Source organism: Sander vitreus, chromosome 7 (assembly GCF_031162955.1).
Source record: "Sander vitreus isolate 19-12246 chromosome 7, sanVit1, whole genome shotgun sequence".
NCBI classification, from domain to species: domain Eukaryota; kingdom Metazoa; phylum Chordata; class Actinopteri; order Perciformes; family Percidae; genus Sander; species Sander vitreus.
Window position 1 is genome coordinate 10,947,350 of NC_135861.1, and position 17,499 is coordinate 10,964,848.

At 38.5% G+C, this 17,499-nt stretch overlaps 1 protein-coding gene across 1 annotated transcript in view; it reads left to right on the forward strand.

The window, feature by feature from the left end:
• The window catches only part of celsr3 (cadherin, EGF LAG seven-pass G-type receptor 3), a 107,032-nt gene that overhangs the window by 62,376 nt on the left and 27,157 nt on the right, over positions 1–17,499 (forward strand). Inside the window, exons 15-20 of the mRNA XM_078254553.1 lie at positions 7,032–7,173; positions 8,571–8,691; positions 10,291–10,474; positions 11,491–11,592; positions 11,744–11,838; positions 12,418–12,627. Of these exons, the coding sequence (XP_078110679.1) occupies positions 7,032–7,173; positions 8,571–8,691; positions 10,291–10,474; positions 11,491–11,592; positions 11,744–11,838; positions 12,418–12,627 (854 nt within the window). The remainder of the gene's footprint in view (positions 1–7,031; positions 7,174–8,570; positions 8,692–10,290; positions 10,475–11,490; positions 11,593–11,743; positions 11,839–12,417; positions 12,628–17,499) is intronic.

Below are 17,499 nucleotides of genomic sequence, written 5' to 3' on the forward strand. Positions count from 1 at the left end.
TTTGGGAACACATAATGAGTTCTCATCCACCTGAGACCGAGAGAAAGAGACTAGAGAAAGAACTGACTGCAGGCTAATTTTCAAAATCTCCTTAGTCAGAAGAATGTAATGAGGTAGAATTAATGTGGATGAGAAAGACCTGATTAAAAGAGAAGAAAACATATACTCTATAGAGAGATTTAGTGAGAGAAAAAGAGGAGAAAGAGAATTATAGAAAGATGAAAAAGAGGCAGAGGAGGAACAGAGAGACTGAATATGTTAATGATTAATTAAGAGAAAGAGGGGGTTGACAGAAGTAGTGTTAAATAAACACCAAAAGTTTTGAGGCAAGAGGAAAGAAGAGAAGAAAGTGTGCATGAGGAAGTCAAATCAAACAGCCTGAAAACACTGTTGACACGTTTGGGAATATATCCACACACAGCTGGCATCAATGCACACAGAGACATACAAATCATAGAAGTGAGAGAAAATGAAAATGACAGATGCACACACAACAGAGAAAGAAGTGTGAAAGTGAAGCAGGGGATGAAGATATTTGATATTTGTTAAAAGCTTTATTACCAGCAACTAATGCAACAGCTGCAGTTCAGTTCTACGGGTATTGATTAAACAGACTAGATTGACCAAGCAGAGATGATTAAAGGAAATTATTTATATTTATGATTAAAAGACAGATGAGACAAGAGATTGAATAGCAAATAGCAGAACCACACAAAAGACGAAACCAGAACAGAGTGAGAGAGAAAGTAGCCAGTCAACTTTTTCATACTAGTTTGTCATGATATTGATACTCTCTCTCTCTTACCATCCATCATCTTCCTTCTCCACATCTTAACATGCCCACATCGTTTCTGAGATACATCTGCAGATTTCCTGTTACCATCTGGACAGGTTCTAAAATTACTTTCGTAATTAAATTCCAAATGTTCCCTCATTTAATGCACAATAATGTATAGTTAGCCAGCCATTATATGTAAAATATTTGATAATGTTCCAATGCTTCATCTGCAGTTATCAATACACAGTAAATTTGGGTGAACACCAAAGAAATTGTAAATGTAGATGTTATTTAGGAGGAAGAGTTAAAGAAGAGAATCGGGACAAAGCGTTATACTTCTTGGTAATTTCATTTGGCCATGTAGACTCTTTGATTTGACTGAGGCTTGATTGAGATGCAAATGTCTGCATATGTAAGGTAAGACTATTTTAACACAAAAGTTGACTCTGTCACACCTCTGTGACCAAACAACCAAACTAAATGTGTCCTGCTGCTGCAGGCCACCAGCTTAGTGTCTACCTCCAGATGATAGAAGAGGAATCAGAGGAAAGTTTTTCAAGAAAGAAAAGTTTGAAAATAAGGGCATGAGATTAAAGCGGAGGTGGAGGGACTGAAAGAGGAATTAATGAGAGAGAGAGAGAGTGTGTGTTTCGTACAGGATACGCAGTAGTTTGTGAAAGTGAGAGAGCCTGAGGCCTGACACCATGTGAAGGAGGAAGCAGAGAGGCGCTGCTATCCCTGTAGCATCCTGCACCACCCCGCAAGCTAATGCTAACACCTTGGCTTATTAACATTGAGCACACACGCAGAGAGGCTACAATCACACACACTGAAGCCTTCACACACACAGAGCATATGCACAAACTTCATGCGCATGCACTTATTTACTGTAAACACACACACTCTCATTATCTTTCATCATTGTCTAACAGCATTAAAAATGGAGACTGTTAGACAATGAATGCCGCTTCGAGACTAATCATATCAAAGTTTAATAGAAGCAGAGCGAGAGAAAAAAGAGAGAGAGAGGTGCACATTGAATAATTCCCTTTCGTGTGTGTGTGTGTGTGTGTGTGTGTGTGTGTGTGTGTGTGTGTGTGTGTGTGTGTGTGTGTGTGTGTGTGTGTGTGTGTGTGTGTGTTTTGGCTTCGTAGTGAAACTAGCCCAATGGGTCTCTCATGCAACTGCTTTTTAGCGCCTCTGATTCGTGCAATACAGACTCTTAGAAAACACACACACACACACACACACACACACACACACACACACACACACACACACACACACACAACTAAGACAAGTTTGTGCATGACAAAGCTCAGAGACATCTGCTCTTCTGTTTCTACATATACAGTATATAAGCCTGTGTGTGTGTGTGTGTGTGTGTGTGTGTGTGTGTGTGTGTGTGTGTGTGTGTGTGTGTGTGTGTGTGTGTGGTGTTTACGTGACAGTTGCTGCCAGTTGCTACAGGCTAATTCACAGCGGTGAAAATTTTAATTTAATCTGATAAATTACAGCCATGTTGATTTATGTAATCTTGATTTCCCTGAGTTGTTTAGAAAAACAACTTGATCACATGTAGAAAACACATGTTCAGAAACTAATCGCTTTTACTGTAATAATAAGCCATTTATCAATGTTTCCTGTTTCTGGCATTAAAATAGTGATTGAAAACAACATGCCAAATAAATATTCTCTGGAGTTTATCAGAAAAGTGCATTATATGAGGTTTTTGTTTTGTGGTGTGGTGTGCAGCTGCAGTATTATAAGCTCGGACCCTCTGGGAGTAAGAGGGAGAGATTTAGGAGTTTTTAAGATGTATTTTCTGTGTTCCAACCTACAGTAGATGCCAGATCCTCAAGGTGTTGAATCAGGGAAACGTTTTTCTCTATAACAAATGACTCCTCACCTATGAATGCCATTTATTGATCAGTTTTTATATTAAAACAAAAAATGTACAGGTATTTGGCACTTGAATGATATGAATGGTACGTTGGAGATATAGTGAGATTTTTCTTAACATTTAAAATCTGCTATTTGAAGAAAGTTATTTTGTATGATGACTCAGTGTACACTGACACAGACAATTCTGGGGCATGTTAAGACTAATTTTGAACACATTATTGTCAAGATATAAATGTTTTTCGTGTTTGAGGTACAAAGTCTTACAATCAAACACACCCACACTGTCGATATCTGAGATTTAAACACCAATAACAACCTGTTATTTCAGTAACCGAACATCCATTAATAGTACTGGACTAGGCTAATCCAGACCCAAATTTGAAAGATTATTATTATTAGATCAGATTAGAGGATTTCCAGGGTACTATTAGGCCAAGTTTAACACAATGCTATACATTTCAAGCCTGTCCTCCTAAGAAGAACGACAGCATCCGTCGTTTTTACAAGTGCCCCATTCAACATATGTTTATTTTCAGGTGACAATGCCCTTTAGCGGCAATAGTAATTATGATGGTAACAAAGGAGAAAGTAAGGTGAGGAGGTCGGGGTGGATTGATGGTTCAACAAAACCTCTGACTTTTAACCCAGAAGACGCTGTTCGTTTCCAACCGACAGTCAATGTTTTATTTTTAAAGCATGACCACGATCATTCCCTTACCTTAACCACATATTTGTTAACTGTAACTATGATGACAAAGGTCTCCTAACGTTGTCCTGTTGAGCGTCAGGCCAGAAAATGTTCTACAGTATGTTGTTTAATTTGGAGTACTTTGTAACTCGTCACATTAACCCATTTTAAGATACTTAATTTTTTTTTTTTTAAGATTATTTTATTTTATTTCTGCCTTAAATGGATAGGACAACTATGAAAGGGGAGAGAGAGAGGGGGAAGACATGCGGGAAATCGTCAAACCCTGGACCTTCTGCTTCGAGGCATAAACCTCTATATATGTGTGCCTGCTCTACCAACTCAGCTATCCTGGCCACTTCTACTTTGAGACGTACTCAGAGAGTCAGACGTACCCATTTTAAGATGCCTTTTACTGGATCTTTATGTCTTGTTCAAATCCACTCAATGGTTGATTATAATTTGATGTGGTTCATCGCTGTGGGTGAGAGCACTTTCATATAACATGAGTCATTGGACTCAAAGTTAACTGCTGTTTTCCACCAAAACATTTTCATGGGATATTTCTGACATCCACAGTCTTTCCAATGTCAGAGAGAGGACAGTTGCATACATAGGATGAATGGATGTTTCAGTGAACAGACGACTCGTGTGTATTCCTGATTGTGCTGTTGTGGAAAAGTCAAGTTGATGTTGTGTATAATAAAATGTCCAAAGCCAGACGCAAAGCTGTGACACACACTAGATGTGTACAGCTCGAGAAGCATAACTTTTCAAGGAAGCTCCTGGACCCTGACTGTGAAAGACAAAACCATACATACTGTACACAAATGATTGATGATGATTTAAAGCTCTTTGTTCTTACAGGCTCGAGCCTCTCTCTCTCTCCCTCTCTCTCTCCCTCTCTCTCTCTCTCTCTCTCTCTCTCTCTCTCTCTCTCTCTCTCTATCTCTCTCTCTCTCTCTCTGTCTCTCTCTCTGTCTCTCTCTCTCTGTCTCTCTCTGTCTCTCTCTCTCTCTCTCTCTCTCTCTCTCTCTCTCTCTCTCTCTCTCTCTCTCTCTCTCTCTCTCTCTCTCTGTCTCTCTCTCTCTCTCTCTCTCTCTCTCTCTCTCTCTCTCTCTCTCTCTCTCTCTCTTTTTCTCTCTCTCTGTGACAAGGCCAGTGTCATTATAAACATCTGAAAACAGCCAAGGCTGTTGTCGCCTCTCTCCTTCAGTTGCCATGGTGAAAGCATAAAGATGTATAGGGTAGATAACAGATGGTTGAGTGATTGAGACAAAGCAGCAGAAGTGGAGACCAACAGACTTGGAGCTGGAGACTGGGGGATCATGGAGAACAAATAAGAGACACAATGCTGCCCTTGTATTTGAAAATAATTTGTGAAACTGAACAATAGCTGGGATTATATTTAATCTGTTGTTTGTATAATTCTTGAAATAATTTCAAGAGAGAGGAAGAAAGAGAACGGTAGCTGAAATGGAAAAAAAACAAAGCCAGTGTGTTTGAGTTTGTTATTTTGCTAGGTACAGTATGTGTAGGTTTGTAGTTTCACAAAGATCAGAATAAGCTAGAGAGAGAGAGAGAGAGAGAGAGAGAGAGAGAGAGAGAGAGAGAGATTTAAAGAATAGGAGTCATTGCAAACTTTGTGTGTGTCTAAAGCTGCAGCCAAGGCCACAGGCTTGAAAAGCAGAGTGGTTTCTGTATTTTCTAAAGACGAACACGTGAAAGCAGACCTTACACGTTTGTCAGCTCCATAGGGAGGAATGCAGACCCCAACAAGCTGCACACACACTTCAGTCACACTTCAATCTATAGAGACCTCCTTTTATTCAATGCTGTTAAATTAAGCCGGCCTGAAAGCAGAACTCGCTTGCTGAAGGAGGTGATTGCATGTGAGTCAGATATTTTTTTGTTGGTGAGAAAGCTCTGGCCAAAATGTAATATCTTCAATAGTATAATATATATAATATATAATAATATCTTTCAAAGATTACATTGTTTTCTGTTTTTCACTTGATGGTTACTATTGATATGCATAATAATGTGAGTATTTTATCTTAGAGCGGTTGTGAGGCTTTTAAGCGTAAAAAGAATGTTTGTATTATTGACAGTCTCAAAAAGACAAACAATCAAAACAATAAATAGGATTATTGATATCTTATTATATCATATATAGACACTTAATATGTGGAAATCTGTGTGTTGTACATTGTGTTGAAGTGGCTCGTTGAAGTGTGCTGTCTTTTTTACTGAGGCAAATGTCTGTGCTATTATGGTTGAGGGGTGTTTAAACTTTTTTTTGCCTTCACATTTTTCCCAATGATTTTTGTCTGGCTCTAGCAACATGCTACTTTACACTCTCAGTATTGTACAAATTCCAAATACCTGAACATGTATGGGCTATTATTATGGAGAAACATTATCCAAAATATACTAAAACTACAGCTAAAGATTATTTTCATTATCAATTAATGTGTATTATTTGTTTCTGTGATGATTTGATTGTTTAGTCTATAATTTTTTAATTTCCCATCCCAAGGTGTGTATGTGTAGTTGCATAAATTGCAGCAGAAGCGCCTCTTTTTGTGTAGTTCACTATGCTGTAATGTTCCTTAATGCTCAGATTTGACTTGTTTTGTTATATTTGTGGCTGGATTGAAATATGTTTTTTAATTCCTTTTCTAGAGAAGTTCATTTCTGTTGCTTTGTGTTTCATGTTGAGTGAACGACAGCATTGGAATACACATTTGTGGCTTGCTTTCCAGTGGTTGGCCCAGCGGGAGTGAGTCAGCAGAGGGATGCTTGTGATAATCGCTGTTTGATGCTTGAGATGTTTACGTGCTGTGTACTTGTGAACTGACAGGTTATTATTTCTGGTACATGGATGGGAAATGGAGCAGCATTCTGTATATTTCATTCACATTATTGTACATGCAAAGAAAGTTCTTCACAGACATTGTTAATGCCTGTGCCTTTTTCATATTTATGTCTCTGATTAATTTCATTTTCAAAATAAGTTCATTTTCAAAATAAGTAACATATTTAATATTTTTTTAATATGAATTATTATTTCCAGTGGTAAAAGAATATCAAACAGATGTACTTCTCCAATATTTAGGTCAAGTAGATGTAAAATTAACTAAAATGTATACTGTAAAACCCCTTAAAGCTTTAGTGCGTAATTCTTTATATTTTACATTCAAGCCATTGCCAAATGAGTTGCTACAAAGCTAATTAAGACTATCAGCTCCACACAACTCTCTCTGTATTTCTCAGCATGGCTGTGTTCAGAAAATGGTGTCGTCCGGCAACTTTCGCGCAGAGAAAATGGAGTGAAGATAATTACCTCTTCTGAAGAGTCCATCATGTTTTTTTAATCCTCCGTGTCCTCCTTGGTTACAAGCAACTGCGTGGAGGAGGGGTGGTGGGTGGTGCACGATCACGGAAGGCTTGTATCATGTGGATGCGACAGTTTTGTTGTATTCGTTCCTACAAACTGTTCAATTCATGTAACTGGTAAAGCAAGTTAGTTCTATACTGTATAAACATGTTTGTAGGAGACAGGGCAGCATATTTTGCTAGGTGGTGTTTGTATTTGACTAATAGGGTCAGGGTGGCAGTGATTGTGAAATGAATCCTTTCTCTCTCTCTCCCGCGAAGGTTACTATGGTAGAGGCTGCACTGACGCTTGCCATCTGAATCCATGTGAAAACGAGGCTCAATGCCACAGGAAGCCCAGCTCTTCCCATGGATACATCTGTGACTGCGGAGACAACCACTATGGGCAGTACTGCCAACACAGGTACACGCACGCACACACAGACACACACACACACACACACACACACACACACACACTCCATTGTTTTGTGTGTGTATGTCTTGGTGGATTTAGTTCTGCCTTGTTGTCCCACATCTCCAGCGTTGCATGTAATCTACAGTGGAATGAGTGTAGACTTAACGAAACAACGTACACACACACACCAAGGTTATCTGTGTGTGTGTATTACACTGTGTGAATCGAGCGTGACCCTGACCTCATCCCATGCTCTTTCCTTTCCTGCTCGTGAAATCCACACAGCTTTACATTTATCTCATGATCTGTTCTGTGTGTGTCTGTCTTGTCTTTGACCTAGTTGGTGTGTGTTTTTCACAAAGACACACATTGCCGGCTGCTGATGAAATATAAGTCTACTCTCTCTTTTAATTTTCCCCAGTTTGATCTAAATTTTCATTTAGGAAAGGCTATTTATCAGAGCACAGCCAGCATAGCTTCCTGTTAAGACCCAGCCTGTTTCTATGCTCCTCCTTCCCCAGTTATGATTAGACAAAGCAACTGTCTCTCTGATGAGTTTGTCCTATCATTTGAGCCCTTTAAGCAGCCAAAAATACGCAGCCGGAAGAGACGCTTCACTTGGAAAAGAGATTCTTTTGGGAGATGTAACAAAAAAATCTCTGGAGAAATAGTGTCATTCCTAATATTCTATTGAGATCACTGATACCTGTATTACCTCTCCTAAACTCCCCGTAAGGAGCAATAAAGACATGCACACAAGAATCTGCATTGACTGTGAACTCCTCAGTGATCCATTAGACACTGAGAACAGACGGAGAGCACAATAAAAGAGATGTGAGCAAAGAGAATGAAAGAGCTAAGTGTCGCTAAATGTGATAAACCAGAGTGATAAAATCTGAGGCGTGTTTGAAGTTCAGCAGTTTTGGAAAACACTGGTTTTAAAATGAAGGAATAGCTAAAGGTGTTTTTGCTTGAATGTCATTCTTTATATTTTGGATAATAATGGTTACCATATATGTCTTGCTGAAGTGCATATTCTTTGAACTCGTGTCATTCCTGTTCTCTCAAACTCCCTCAGTCTTTTTCTCTCTAGTTTCACCCTAGACTTTTCATTATCAATATTTTTTCTGTTTGATCCAACTTTTTGCTTCCTCAGTCTGTCCTATTCTCAAAGACTGTGTCTCTCTTTCATCTCTTTGTTTCAAACTCATAGTTAGTTAGTTTGTCATTAGTTAGAAGTCAGAATGAAAGATGATTCCTTTGAAGAACAAATACAAGTTTAATGAAACAATTCTACCCACTTGTGTTACTAATTTTACCTGTATGTTTGTGTGTGTGTGTGTGTGTGTGTGTGTGTGTGTGTGTGTGTGTGTGTGTGTGTGTGTGTGTGTGTGTGTGTGTAGGATTGATCACCAGTGTCCCAGAGGTTGGTGGGGATCTCCAACCTGTGGACCCTGTCACTGTGATGCTAATAAAGGCTTCGACCCTGATTGCAACAAGACCAGCGGACACTGTCAGTGCAAGGTAACCAGGAAACACACACATAGACACACGGCAACTTTCAGGCATTTGTGGATATAATGCTAATTTTGCTAACACTTTGCAAAGTGTATAACAATGTATTTTGTCATGTCTCTTGGCTAACGTAGAAAGGTTGGTGCATCAATGCTGAAGATGTGATGAAGGCTGTTGGAAACAGAGTATCTAAATATTATTAACAAATATAGTGCAGTACCTGCTTTTACTTCTTCAGCTGTAGATTCAGCATCAGATGCAGATTTTTTACTTTTTTAGTTAACTAGTATTAACTAGGGAGTTTTCTGTCGTATTACAGAGCTGTTAGACTGTAGCTTTTCAAAGCTCTATTGAATGAATACAGACCTGCTGGTATAAAAAAAATTTTTTTATATCATCACATTGAATACTGTTAGGATTAGAAGGACTTTAGTGGTGTAACTGTATAGCTCACTTTGGCTTTGGTTTAACCTAGACACACAGCAATCATCTCGCAGCCTGATGGTCTGACAGACTAAGCCAGACATACAAACTACATCAACCATGATACTATGATCATCCCTACATATTGATATTTCTGCCTTGTGTGAATGTGCGAGTGTGTAAATTGGTATGTTTTTGTGTAGGCAGGATGTTTAACCCTTTTTTATCCCGTCCTTAATCTGATCTTTTGACCCTAATCTTTTATCTCTGATATTGCCCTTGAAGCGCTTAACCACATGTTGTCCTGTGCCCTTTTGCCCCTTTTTCTTCATTTTCTGAAAAGTGAAGCTTGAAATAAAAGCTTTTCCTGCTTTTCATGCTCACAATATAGGAATGTTTTCATTAAGCCTTTTAGGTCAAGGCTGACACACACAACTCTGTATTAAGTATTATGGTATTAAAGTGTACATCTTAAGCATTAACAATAAATTCAATTGTTGTTTTAATGCCCTTCAGTTCAAGAAAAATATATTATTTTTAAGAACACATAATTAAATTAATTGCGTTGAGCACACATTTCCTATAAACATTGTTACCCTTTTCCAGGTGTTATTCTTTTATTCTAAGTGTTTTATTCTTAAGTGTTGTCAAAGACCATTAGCATGTTGAGGGGATTTGACTCTGGAAGCAGAGTTCCCTGGTCATGTCTCGGATCATCAAGCAACAGCAGATTACTCGTGAAATTCAACTTGTAAAATGCAACATAAAGCTGCAGGCTGAGATAATAATGCATTTGGTAATTACAAACTCCCCCGTAAAGATCCCCTCCAGACAGACATAATTCTTTTTCCAAAATGCATTGCTCAATATATATTCTCAGGCAAGTTTAGCAAACTAAATAATGAGCTGCTTTCTTTAATCTCTGGCTCTTTACACATCATGCATGGATTGTTGCTCTTGTATTCACGTCTCTTCATGTCCCCTTTTGTGTCATTGAATAAATCTTGCCCTGATGCATGTCGTGATGTAATTGCTGACACTATTTTTGGCACTGTGACATTTTACATTTCTCTAACTGAGTTTGATCAGTGTTCCTAATTATGCATACCGTGTATGTGTGTGTGTGTGTGTGTGTGTGTGTGTGTGTGTGTGTGTGTGTGTGTGTGTGTGTGTTTATATATTCAGGAGTTTCACTACCGTCCACGGGGCTCGGACACCTGCCTGCCATGTGACTGCTACCCTGTGGGTTCCTTCTCGCGGTCATGTGACCCAGAGACAGGCCAGTGCCAGTGCAGGCCCGGCGTGATTGGCCGCCAGTGCAACATATGTGACAGCCCCTTCGCTGAGGTCACGAATTCAGGCTGTGAAGGTGAGAAGGCTTGTGTATATCCTTTATTTCAGACATTTGCATTTCAAAATGACTCTAGTTTACCCATCAGGGGGCTATATCATGCATTTGTGAATTTGTTCATGTGCTCAGCATCACATCTGAGACACTGCAGATTGGATAAAAAAAAAATTAAGCATCTTATAGCTGCATTGTGCATGCTCATATCAGTAAGTTGCCTAGCAGGAGGTACTAAGATTTCTTGTCAAAACAACATATTTGTTATTGACTCGGGGACAGAAACATTCGTAAAATGACTTTTTATTCCAACTACTTTATTTTGATGGATACAATCTTGCAGCTTCCTGGTGGTTTATTGTCAAAAAGAACCAAATGATTGACAAAAATGATCTGCTTTTGAACAGTAGTTTGCAAAGCTGGATTTAATATTAAGGCTGTGGTAGGCACTTATTTTTGGCGTCATTGGGCAGAAATACCATAATAATCTTTTAGCGTATTGTGATTCAAGTGGTCTCAGAGTAAACTTTCTTGTTTAAAGACAATGTAAAATATGTCAAGATGGATTTGAAACTACTATTCAGACTGAGTCAATTATCTATGGAGACATTTGTTTCAAATGAATGAAACAAATGAGGCACTACTGAGGTTCCACCGTATTTAATTATAACTGTGTTACAGGATTTCAGTTTCTTCTTTTATTCTGTCCTTCACAACTGCGTTTGTCAAACTTGTGTCTGAGCCTTAAAATAACAAAGAAACCGTTGATTATATTTATCTTCTATTTAACATCTTCCAGTCAGTTCTAGGTATCTGTTGTTGTCTTCTGTGCAGTGTTGCCACTTTCCAGTTTCCATCTTGTAATTGCTTCCTTTAATTTGAAGCTGCTATTTTATTCTCTCGCATTCATCTTCATTTTCCATACTGCAAGTCAAAAGAAAATAATTTCCACATCATCAGGGACTTATTGTTATGTTCTTAATTGAAAAGTTAATCAAACTGATAAGGATGATTTTGAAGAATGTTCTTTCTCTCTGCAGTCATTTATGATGGTTGTCCAAAAACCATCACTCAGGGGATCTGGTGGCCTCGGACTAAGTTCAACCTGCCTGCCGCGGTGCCCTGCCCCAAAGGCTCTGTCGGTCCGTACACACTCATACACAGTAACATGAGTGTATTCAGACACATAGATATGGATATACTCACATACTGCCTAATGTCAGTTTTGAACTTTAATTTAATCTATATATGCCATGACCTTGTGAAAAGACTTCCTGTTTCTCCTTCTTACAGGTGCAGCCATCAGACACTGTGATTTAGAGAGAGGATGGCTGGAACCAGACCTTTATAACTGCACCTCCCCTCCATTTGTGGAGCTCAATGCCGCTGTATGTAGTCCAATATCATTAAACACATGTCTTCATGGGTCCCAAAACCTGTCCTTTGAAAAGTGCTGAATCCTGGCCAAATCTAAGATGTACCAGTTAATTAAAAAAGTGGTTAACACTCCCTGTTGCTGATAAATGCTTTGTTTGTCACCTTATCCAGCTCCAAACTGTTTTGGAAACCCTATGTTGGTAGTTTGTTCTCAACTTGTAAATTCAAAGCTCCCATTACAGGAGTCTGATGTTTCTTTTTTAGAACAAAGAGATGTATTGGCATTTTGTGGCAGCAATGCCCAGAAAGAGGGATAAAGGTGGACAAGGTTGTGGACCCAGGAGACTGGTAGTAGTCCTCCTGTTTAAACAAATATACAAGGTTGGATAGGACATGATTTAATGCGGACATTGTATATGCTTAAGCAACTTTAAATTAACTAGAGGTACAGAACAATGCCTCTTTGTAGACATGCTGTAGTGCTTCTGTATATATTAGTATTGTCATATTAAATCCCAGTAATTGTTAAATACGTGTAAAAAGGGGGGTAAATGAACTTTTTCATGTTTTGTTGGTGTCTGTATGTTTAGCTCGATTCTCTGGAGCGTAATGAGACAGAACTGAACACAATCATGGAGAAGAAACTTGCCCACCAGCTCCGTGACGTCACCGAGGCAACCGCCCGACTCTACGGCAACGACTTGCAGATCACCGAACGGCTGCTGTCCCGCCTCCTGACCTTCGAGACCCAACAGAGCGGCTTCGGACTGACCGCTACTCAAGATGCACATTTTAATGAGGTAAAAAAAAAAAAGAACACATGATTCAAATATTCTTTTCAGTTTTTACCAAACACAGACTCTCTGTGTGCTTTACTCTGACATTTGTTTATACCTTTCCGTAGAAGGGTGAGAGCAGTGAGAAGTGGGGGCAGGTGTACAGCTAAAGCCTTCAGAGTTTCTTGCAGTGGCATACAGTGGAACATATAAAGACATACAGTATTTGCCATTAACAAGGGATGTTGCTTTTTTGTGAGAAAGAGGTTAGAAATTGTCGAATTTGTAGTTGTATTAATGTTTTGATGATTAAAAATGCTTACATTTAAACCTCAAATATCAGTGAGAGATACATTGCAAATTATGTTCAAAATACTACAGCTATGTTTTGGACAGACTTAATTGGCATCGTTAACCAAGACTAGTGTAACTAACAAGCTGATTAACATTTTGGAATAGTAGTTTATGGAGAGAATCTCCAACCACAGATTTTGGGTCTGATATTCTACCATCACAAATGGCTATTTTAATGATTAATATGATATTTAAGTTATTTTAAGGAATAAGCCAGATTTCCACTCTATATTACTTCTACCAGCAACCACGAATCTGCACAGAAGACATAAAATAGCTGCTGTTATTTAAAACAGTAGATTTGATTGATGTAGTGTACCTTTTATGGGGTACAGACCCAGTGACGAGATCGTACAATGAGATGTCTTTTCTCTGAAATGGGAAGTGATGTTGCTATGGCGATGTGGTGACAGTAGCTCATGAAATATTGCAACATGTCATCTCCCCATATTAACTGACAGTCTCATTTTACCTGATAGGACGGCTTCAGTTGAGGATGCAGGAGCTGACATAGGATCATATTAGCATGTTGGTGTTTTGACATGAAGGCACTAACAGAGATCTCCATCTCATTTTTATATAAATATTTAGCTTATACATCAAATTTGGCTGTCAAGAAATAAGTTGTCCATACATCACAAGTAAGTGGCTGAAGATATTAAGTAAAACCGCCATCTTGCCTCTAAAGCTACTGTTTCAATTTACTGGCTCGTATGTCAGTAATTGACAAATTGCATGTCACTATGGAAACAGTGATGTGAAATTGACACGCTGGCGATTGTGTACGTATATATCTTCATTCATGAGGAGAATTTTAATATCAAGTCTTGGTAAAATATAATAAGTCACAACTTTTCTCCCCTGTCATTCATACACACATTGTTACACATCGCTACAATACACAGCTAGTAGTTATAAGAGTAATAGTAGTAGTAGTAGTAGTAGTAGTAAAAGTAGTATTTCTTTTAGAAGTAAGGTGTTAAAGGATAATCTTACACTACCCAACATTTGAATTAATTTATCTTTAGCTGATGAGTTAGTTCCAGCTGGTTTATACAGCTGGGGGGGGGTACTTCAGCGTTTGTGAATGTGTTATAGGTCATAGAGGTGACTTGCCTTTAGCACAAACAAGGCTAACCTCTGATATACTGCTTCCTCAAAGCTTCCGCTCTCTGGCTCTTTCCCTCGCTCCCTGCTTTTTCTGAGATTGTCTTTTTTTCAATGCTTCCTTTGCTCTTTTAACACACACACTACAAGGTTTCTAATTAAACCCTTAATACACAAGTAATTAAGTAGTAAACGGGGGGACAGTTAAAAAAACAGTTTTCTTCTCTCACATGATTCTACAGTTGACCCAGGGAACCATTTAATAATTAATGATAACAGGGAGGATTTAGCCACCTGATGACAACTGTAGCTGAAGTAGCCACACTCATTCATGCTCTCGTTGTTATACAGCTAAGAACGAGTTGCTATAGAAACTGAGTGGGTGTGGCAGGCGCATCCCGTAGTTTGAACCAAAGAATTTCATGTCTGTCAATTTGTAATTATATGAAAACATATTTGAAGATAGAATTGAGCTTTGATAGATTTCATTCATGCATAAACATTATTTTTGTTTTATGAAAAAATTCCCAGAATCAAAGGCAATTTTTTAAAACATGCCTGCATTAAAAGGGCCAGCGACCTTCACACTGTTTCTCTTGTGGTTCTACATAAGAAGTTTATGGCATGAGGTATTTTTAAATTCAGTGGGTAAAAGGGAGGAGTGTATCTATCCCTCAGAGGTGAACAATTAAATAAAAAGCACCCCCATTTATCGGATTTAATACACACTTGTTGCACAAGCTGAATTCCTATGGAATGCCGTTTTATTCAGAATTAAATAAATGAATAAATACATAAATAAATGAATAAATACATAAATACATGAATAAATAAATAAATATGCCTCAGAAATACATCATGAAATCAATAAATGAGGCAATAAATACATAATTAAATAAATGTAATTATTTCATGGTACTTTTATTTCATAAGTCCATATTTATTTATTTCCGTGGACTTTTATTTTCTAATGCCACATTTATTTATTTCCCTCTCTATTTATTTCCAGTTCTTATATGCAAATCGGGGGGCGTGGTTATCTCTCACATTCAGAACAAGGTGAATGGGACTTCTTTGGCAGACCAACAACAGGACAATTTTAACAATTTTCGCCACCTTATTCATCACTAAATTCACTTCTGAGTACATTTTAGGCGAGAAATGAACTGTTTAGACTTCGAATATAGGCAGTCTTGCGTAAATCGTTGCCGAATTGACAATTTGCTTCAAAGTTTTCGGAGTTGAGAAGCTCCATATAGTGGCGCGACAGCCAGCTAGCGCCTGCCGGGGCCACTAGCTCTTTGCTCGGAGAACCCACTGTAAGCTGGAGGTCTCAGACACACACACACACACACACACACACACGGCCACAGCGCAGCAGGCACAGGCGGGGGAGAGAGATACCCGTTTCTCTTTGAGAAGAATTCACCATTCACCTTGTCTCACTTCAACGGAAATGTTCAGTTTAATGTGAATTAGAGCAGTCGTTTGCCCGCTAGCTCACTTAGCAACCCCTCAGCTAATGTTGTGTCAACCCGCAGTGGCCGAGCCGACCCTGTCAATAATGTCTAGGGACAAACAAACAAATTCTTGTTGTGCTCTGTCAGGTCAGCGCTAGTTGGTGGTCTAGTTACCCCAGAATAGGTGACTGTGGGCTGGGTAGAGAGCACCGCAAACTGCCAGTCGTGGTGCTCCGTCAGGTCAGCGCTAGTTGGTGGTCTAGTTACCCCAGAATAGGTGTGCGCTGGGTAAGTACCGCGAACTGCCTGTTGTGTTGCACGCTCACTTCGCCAGCCTTTTTTTGCCCACGGCTCTGTTCTAAATGTGAGAGATAACCACGCCCCCTGATTTGCATATAAGAACAGGAAATAAATAGAGAGGGAAATAAATAAATGTGGATTTATGAAATAAAAGTCTCTTGAAATAAATAAATGAAATAATTACATTTATTTAATTATTTATGTATTTATTGCCTCATTTATTTATTTCATGATGTATTTCAAAGGCATATTTATTTATTTATTCATGTATTTATTTATGTATTTATTCATTTATTTAATTCTGAATAAAACGGCATTCCATAAATTCCCAGCTACACACTGTGGCTCAAGTTTTGCTGCTGTGAACAAAAGGGAAAGGATGCCATCCTGTGTAAGTGTTTCTTTACTCCCTTTTCTTACAAACAGCATCTGTCATGGGCTGATTAATTAAATACAATCTAATTAATAACCAATTTTACATCATATAATTTCATAAAAATGCATTCCTAACCAATCTTAAATGAACAAGAACATTTTATTGGGGCACTCAAAATCATCACAGTTCAATACATTATCTTTGGCTAACAAGGACAGTTGCTATAGCAACACAGCAGTAGCCTTAATGAGATCCTATTTGGAGTGAAATGAAAACCTTTTCCTGCCTGACATTTCACTGACATTTCACCTCACCTGACAGTAAATCAGAAATATGGCCATTAGGGTTTAACATTTGGTTTGCTGGTTTACAGCAACAGAAAGCAGCTATATGTTGCCACAGTACTACAGTTATGATTTGTATTGTCATTTTGCAGTTTCCAGAAAACAATAACCTGAACTCGCCTCACTTGTTACCGCAACCTCTTGCTCTAAAACAGTCGTGCTGGCTACATCTCATCATCTAGAGTTGATGAAGCAGCTATCCTTTACCCTGGCACATCTGTTGTGTAGCTGCAGACAGCCCATTTTTTTCTCACCAATAAAAAAAACATATAATATATCTGGTAACACTTGTAACCTCACTTTTAACAGCAGCTACTGAATGCACGAACAGGTAATGTGGAACACTGTTACTATAGTAACTCAGCGGTGGTAACAGAGCCCTGCGGCTGAAGGACAAACAAAGGAAGGCAGGGAGGGAAGTAGAGTTTTTGCATCAGGAATGTAGCAATGATTGGAAGAAGAAATTAATATGTAAACATTTGGCATTTGTTATGACTCCAGTGTACTGCACAATGGTCCAGAAAGGTTGGTTATGTAATTGTTTTCATAGTGGGATACAGCATAAATAAAGGGTAAGAAGAGAAAGGGAATTCATTTCATAGAACATTTTGAAAAAGATGTGTGATAAAAAAATAATTAATTAGTTCCAAATAGGATTTGGATATGACGTGTTGCACATATAAACTGTTTGTTGAACTGATCGGGCTAGCATTATGTTCCAACCTGTCATCCATGCTGCCTCTCAGTCAGCCTTTGTGTGCCACTTTCTCAGCCAGTAATCCTGTCATCTGCTGCCTCTTTAAAACTTGTATTTATTCATTTATTTTCTTTTAAATAGATAAATACAGGCCATAGGAGCTCTTGCAGTGTACAGCCTGATTGGGTGTGGAGCTTAACACCCACCATTACATTTTTTTCATTATGAAATATTGGCTTATTTTCAATCTTAGTAATA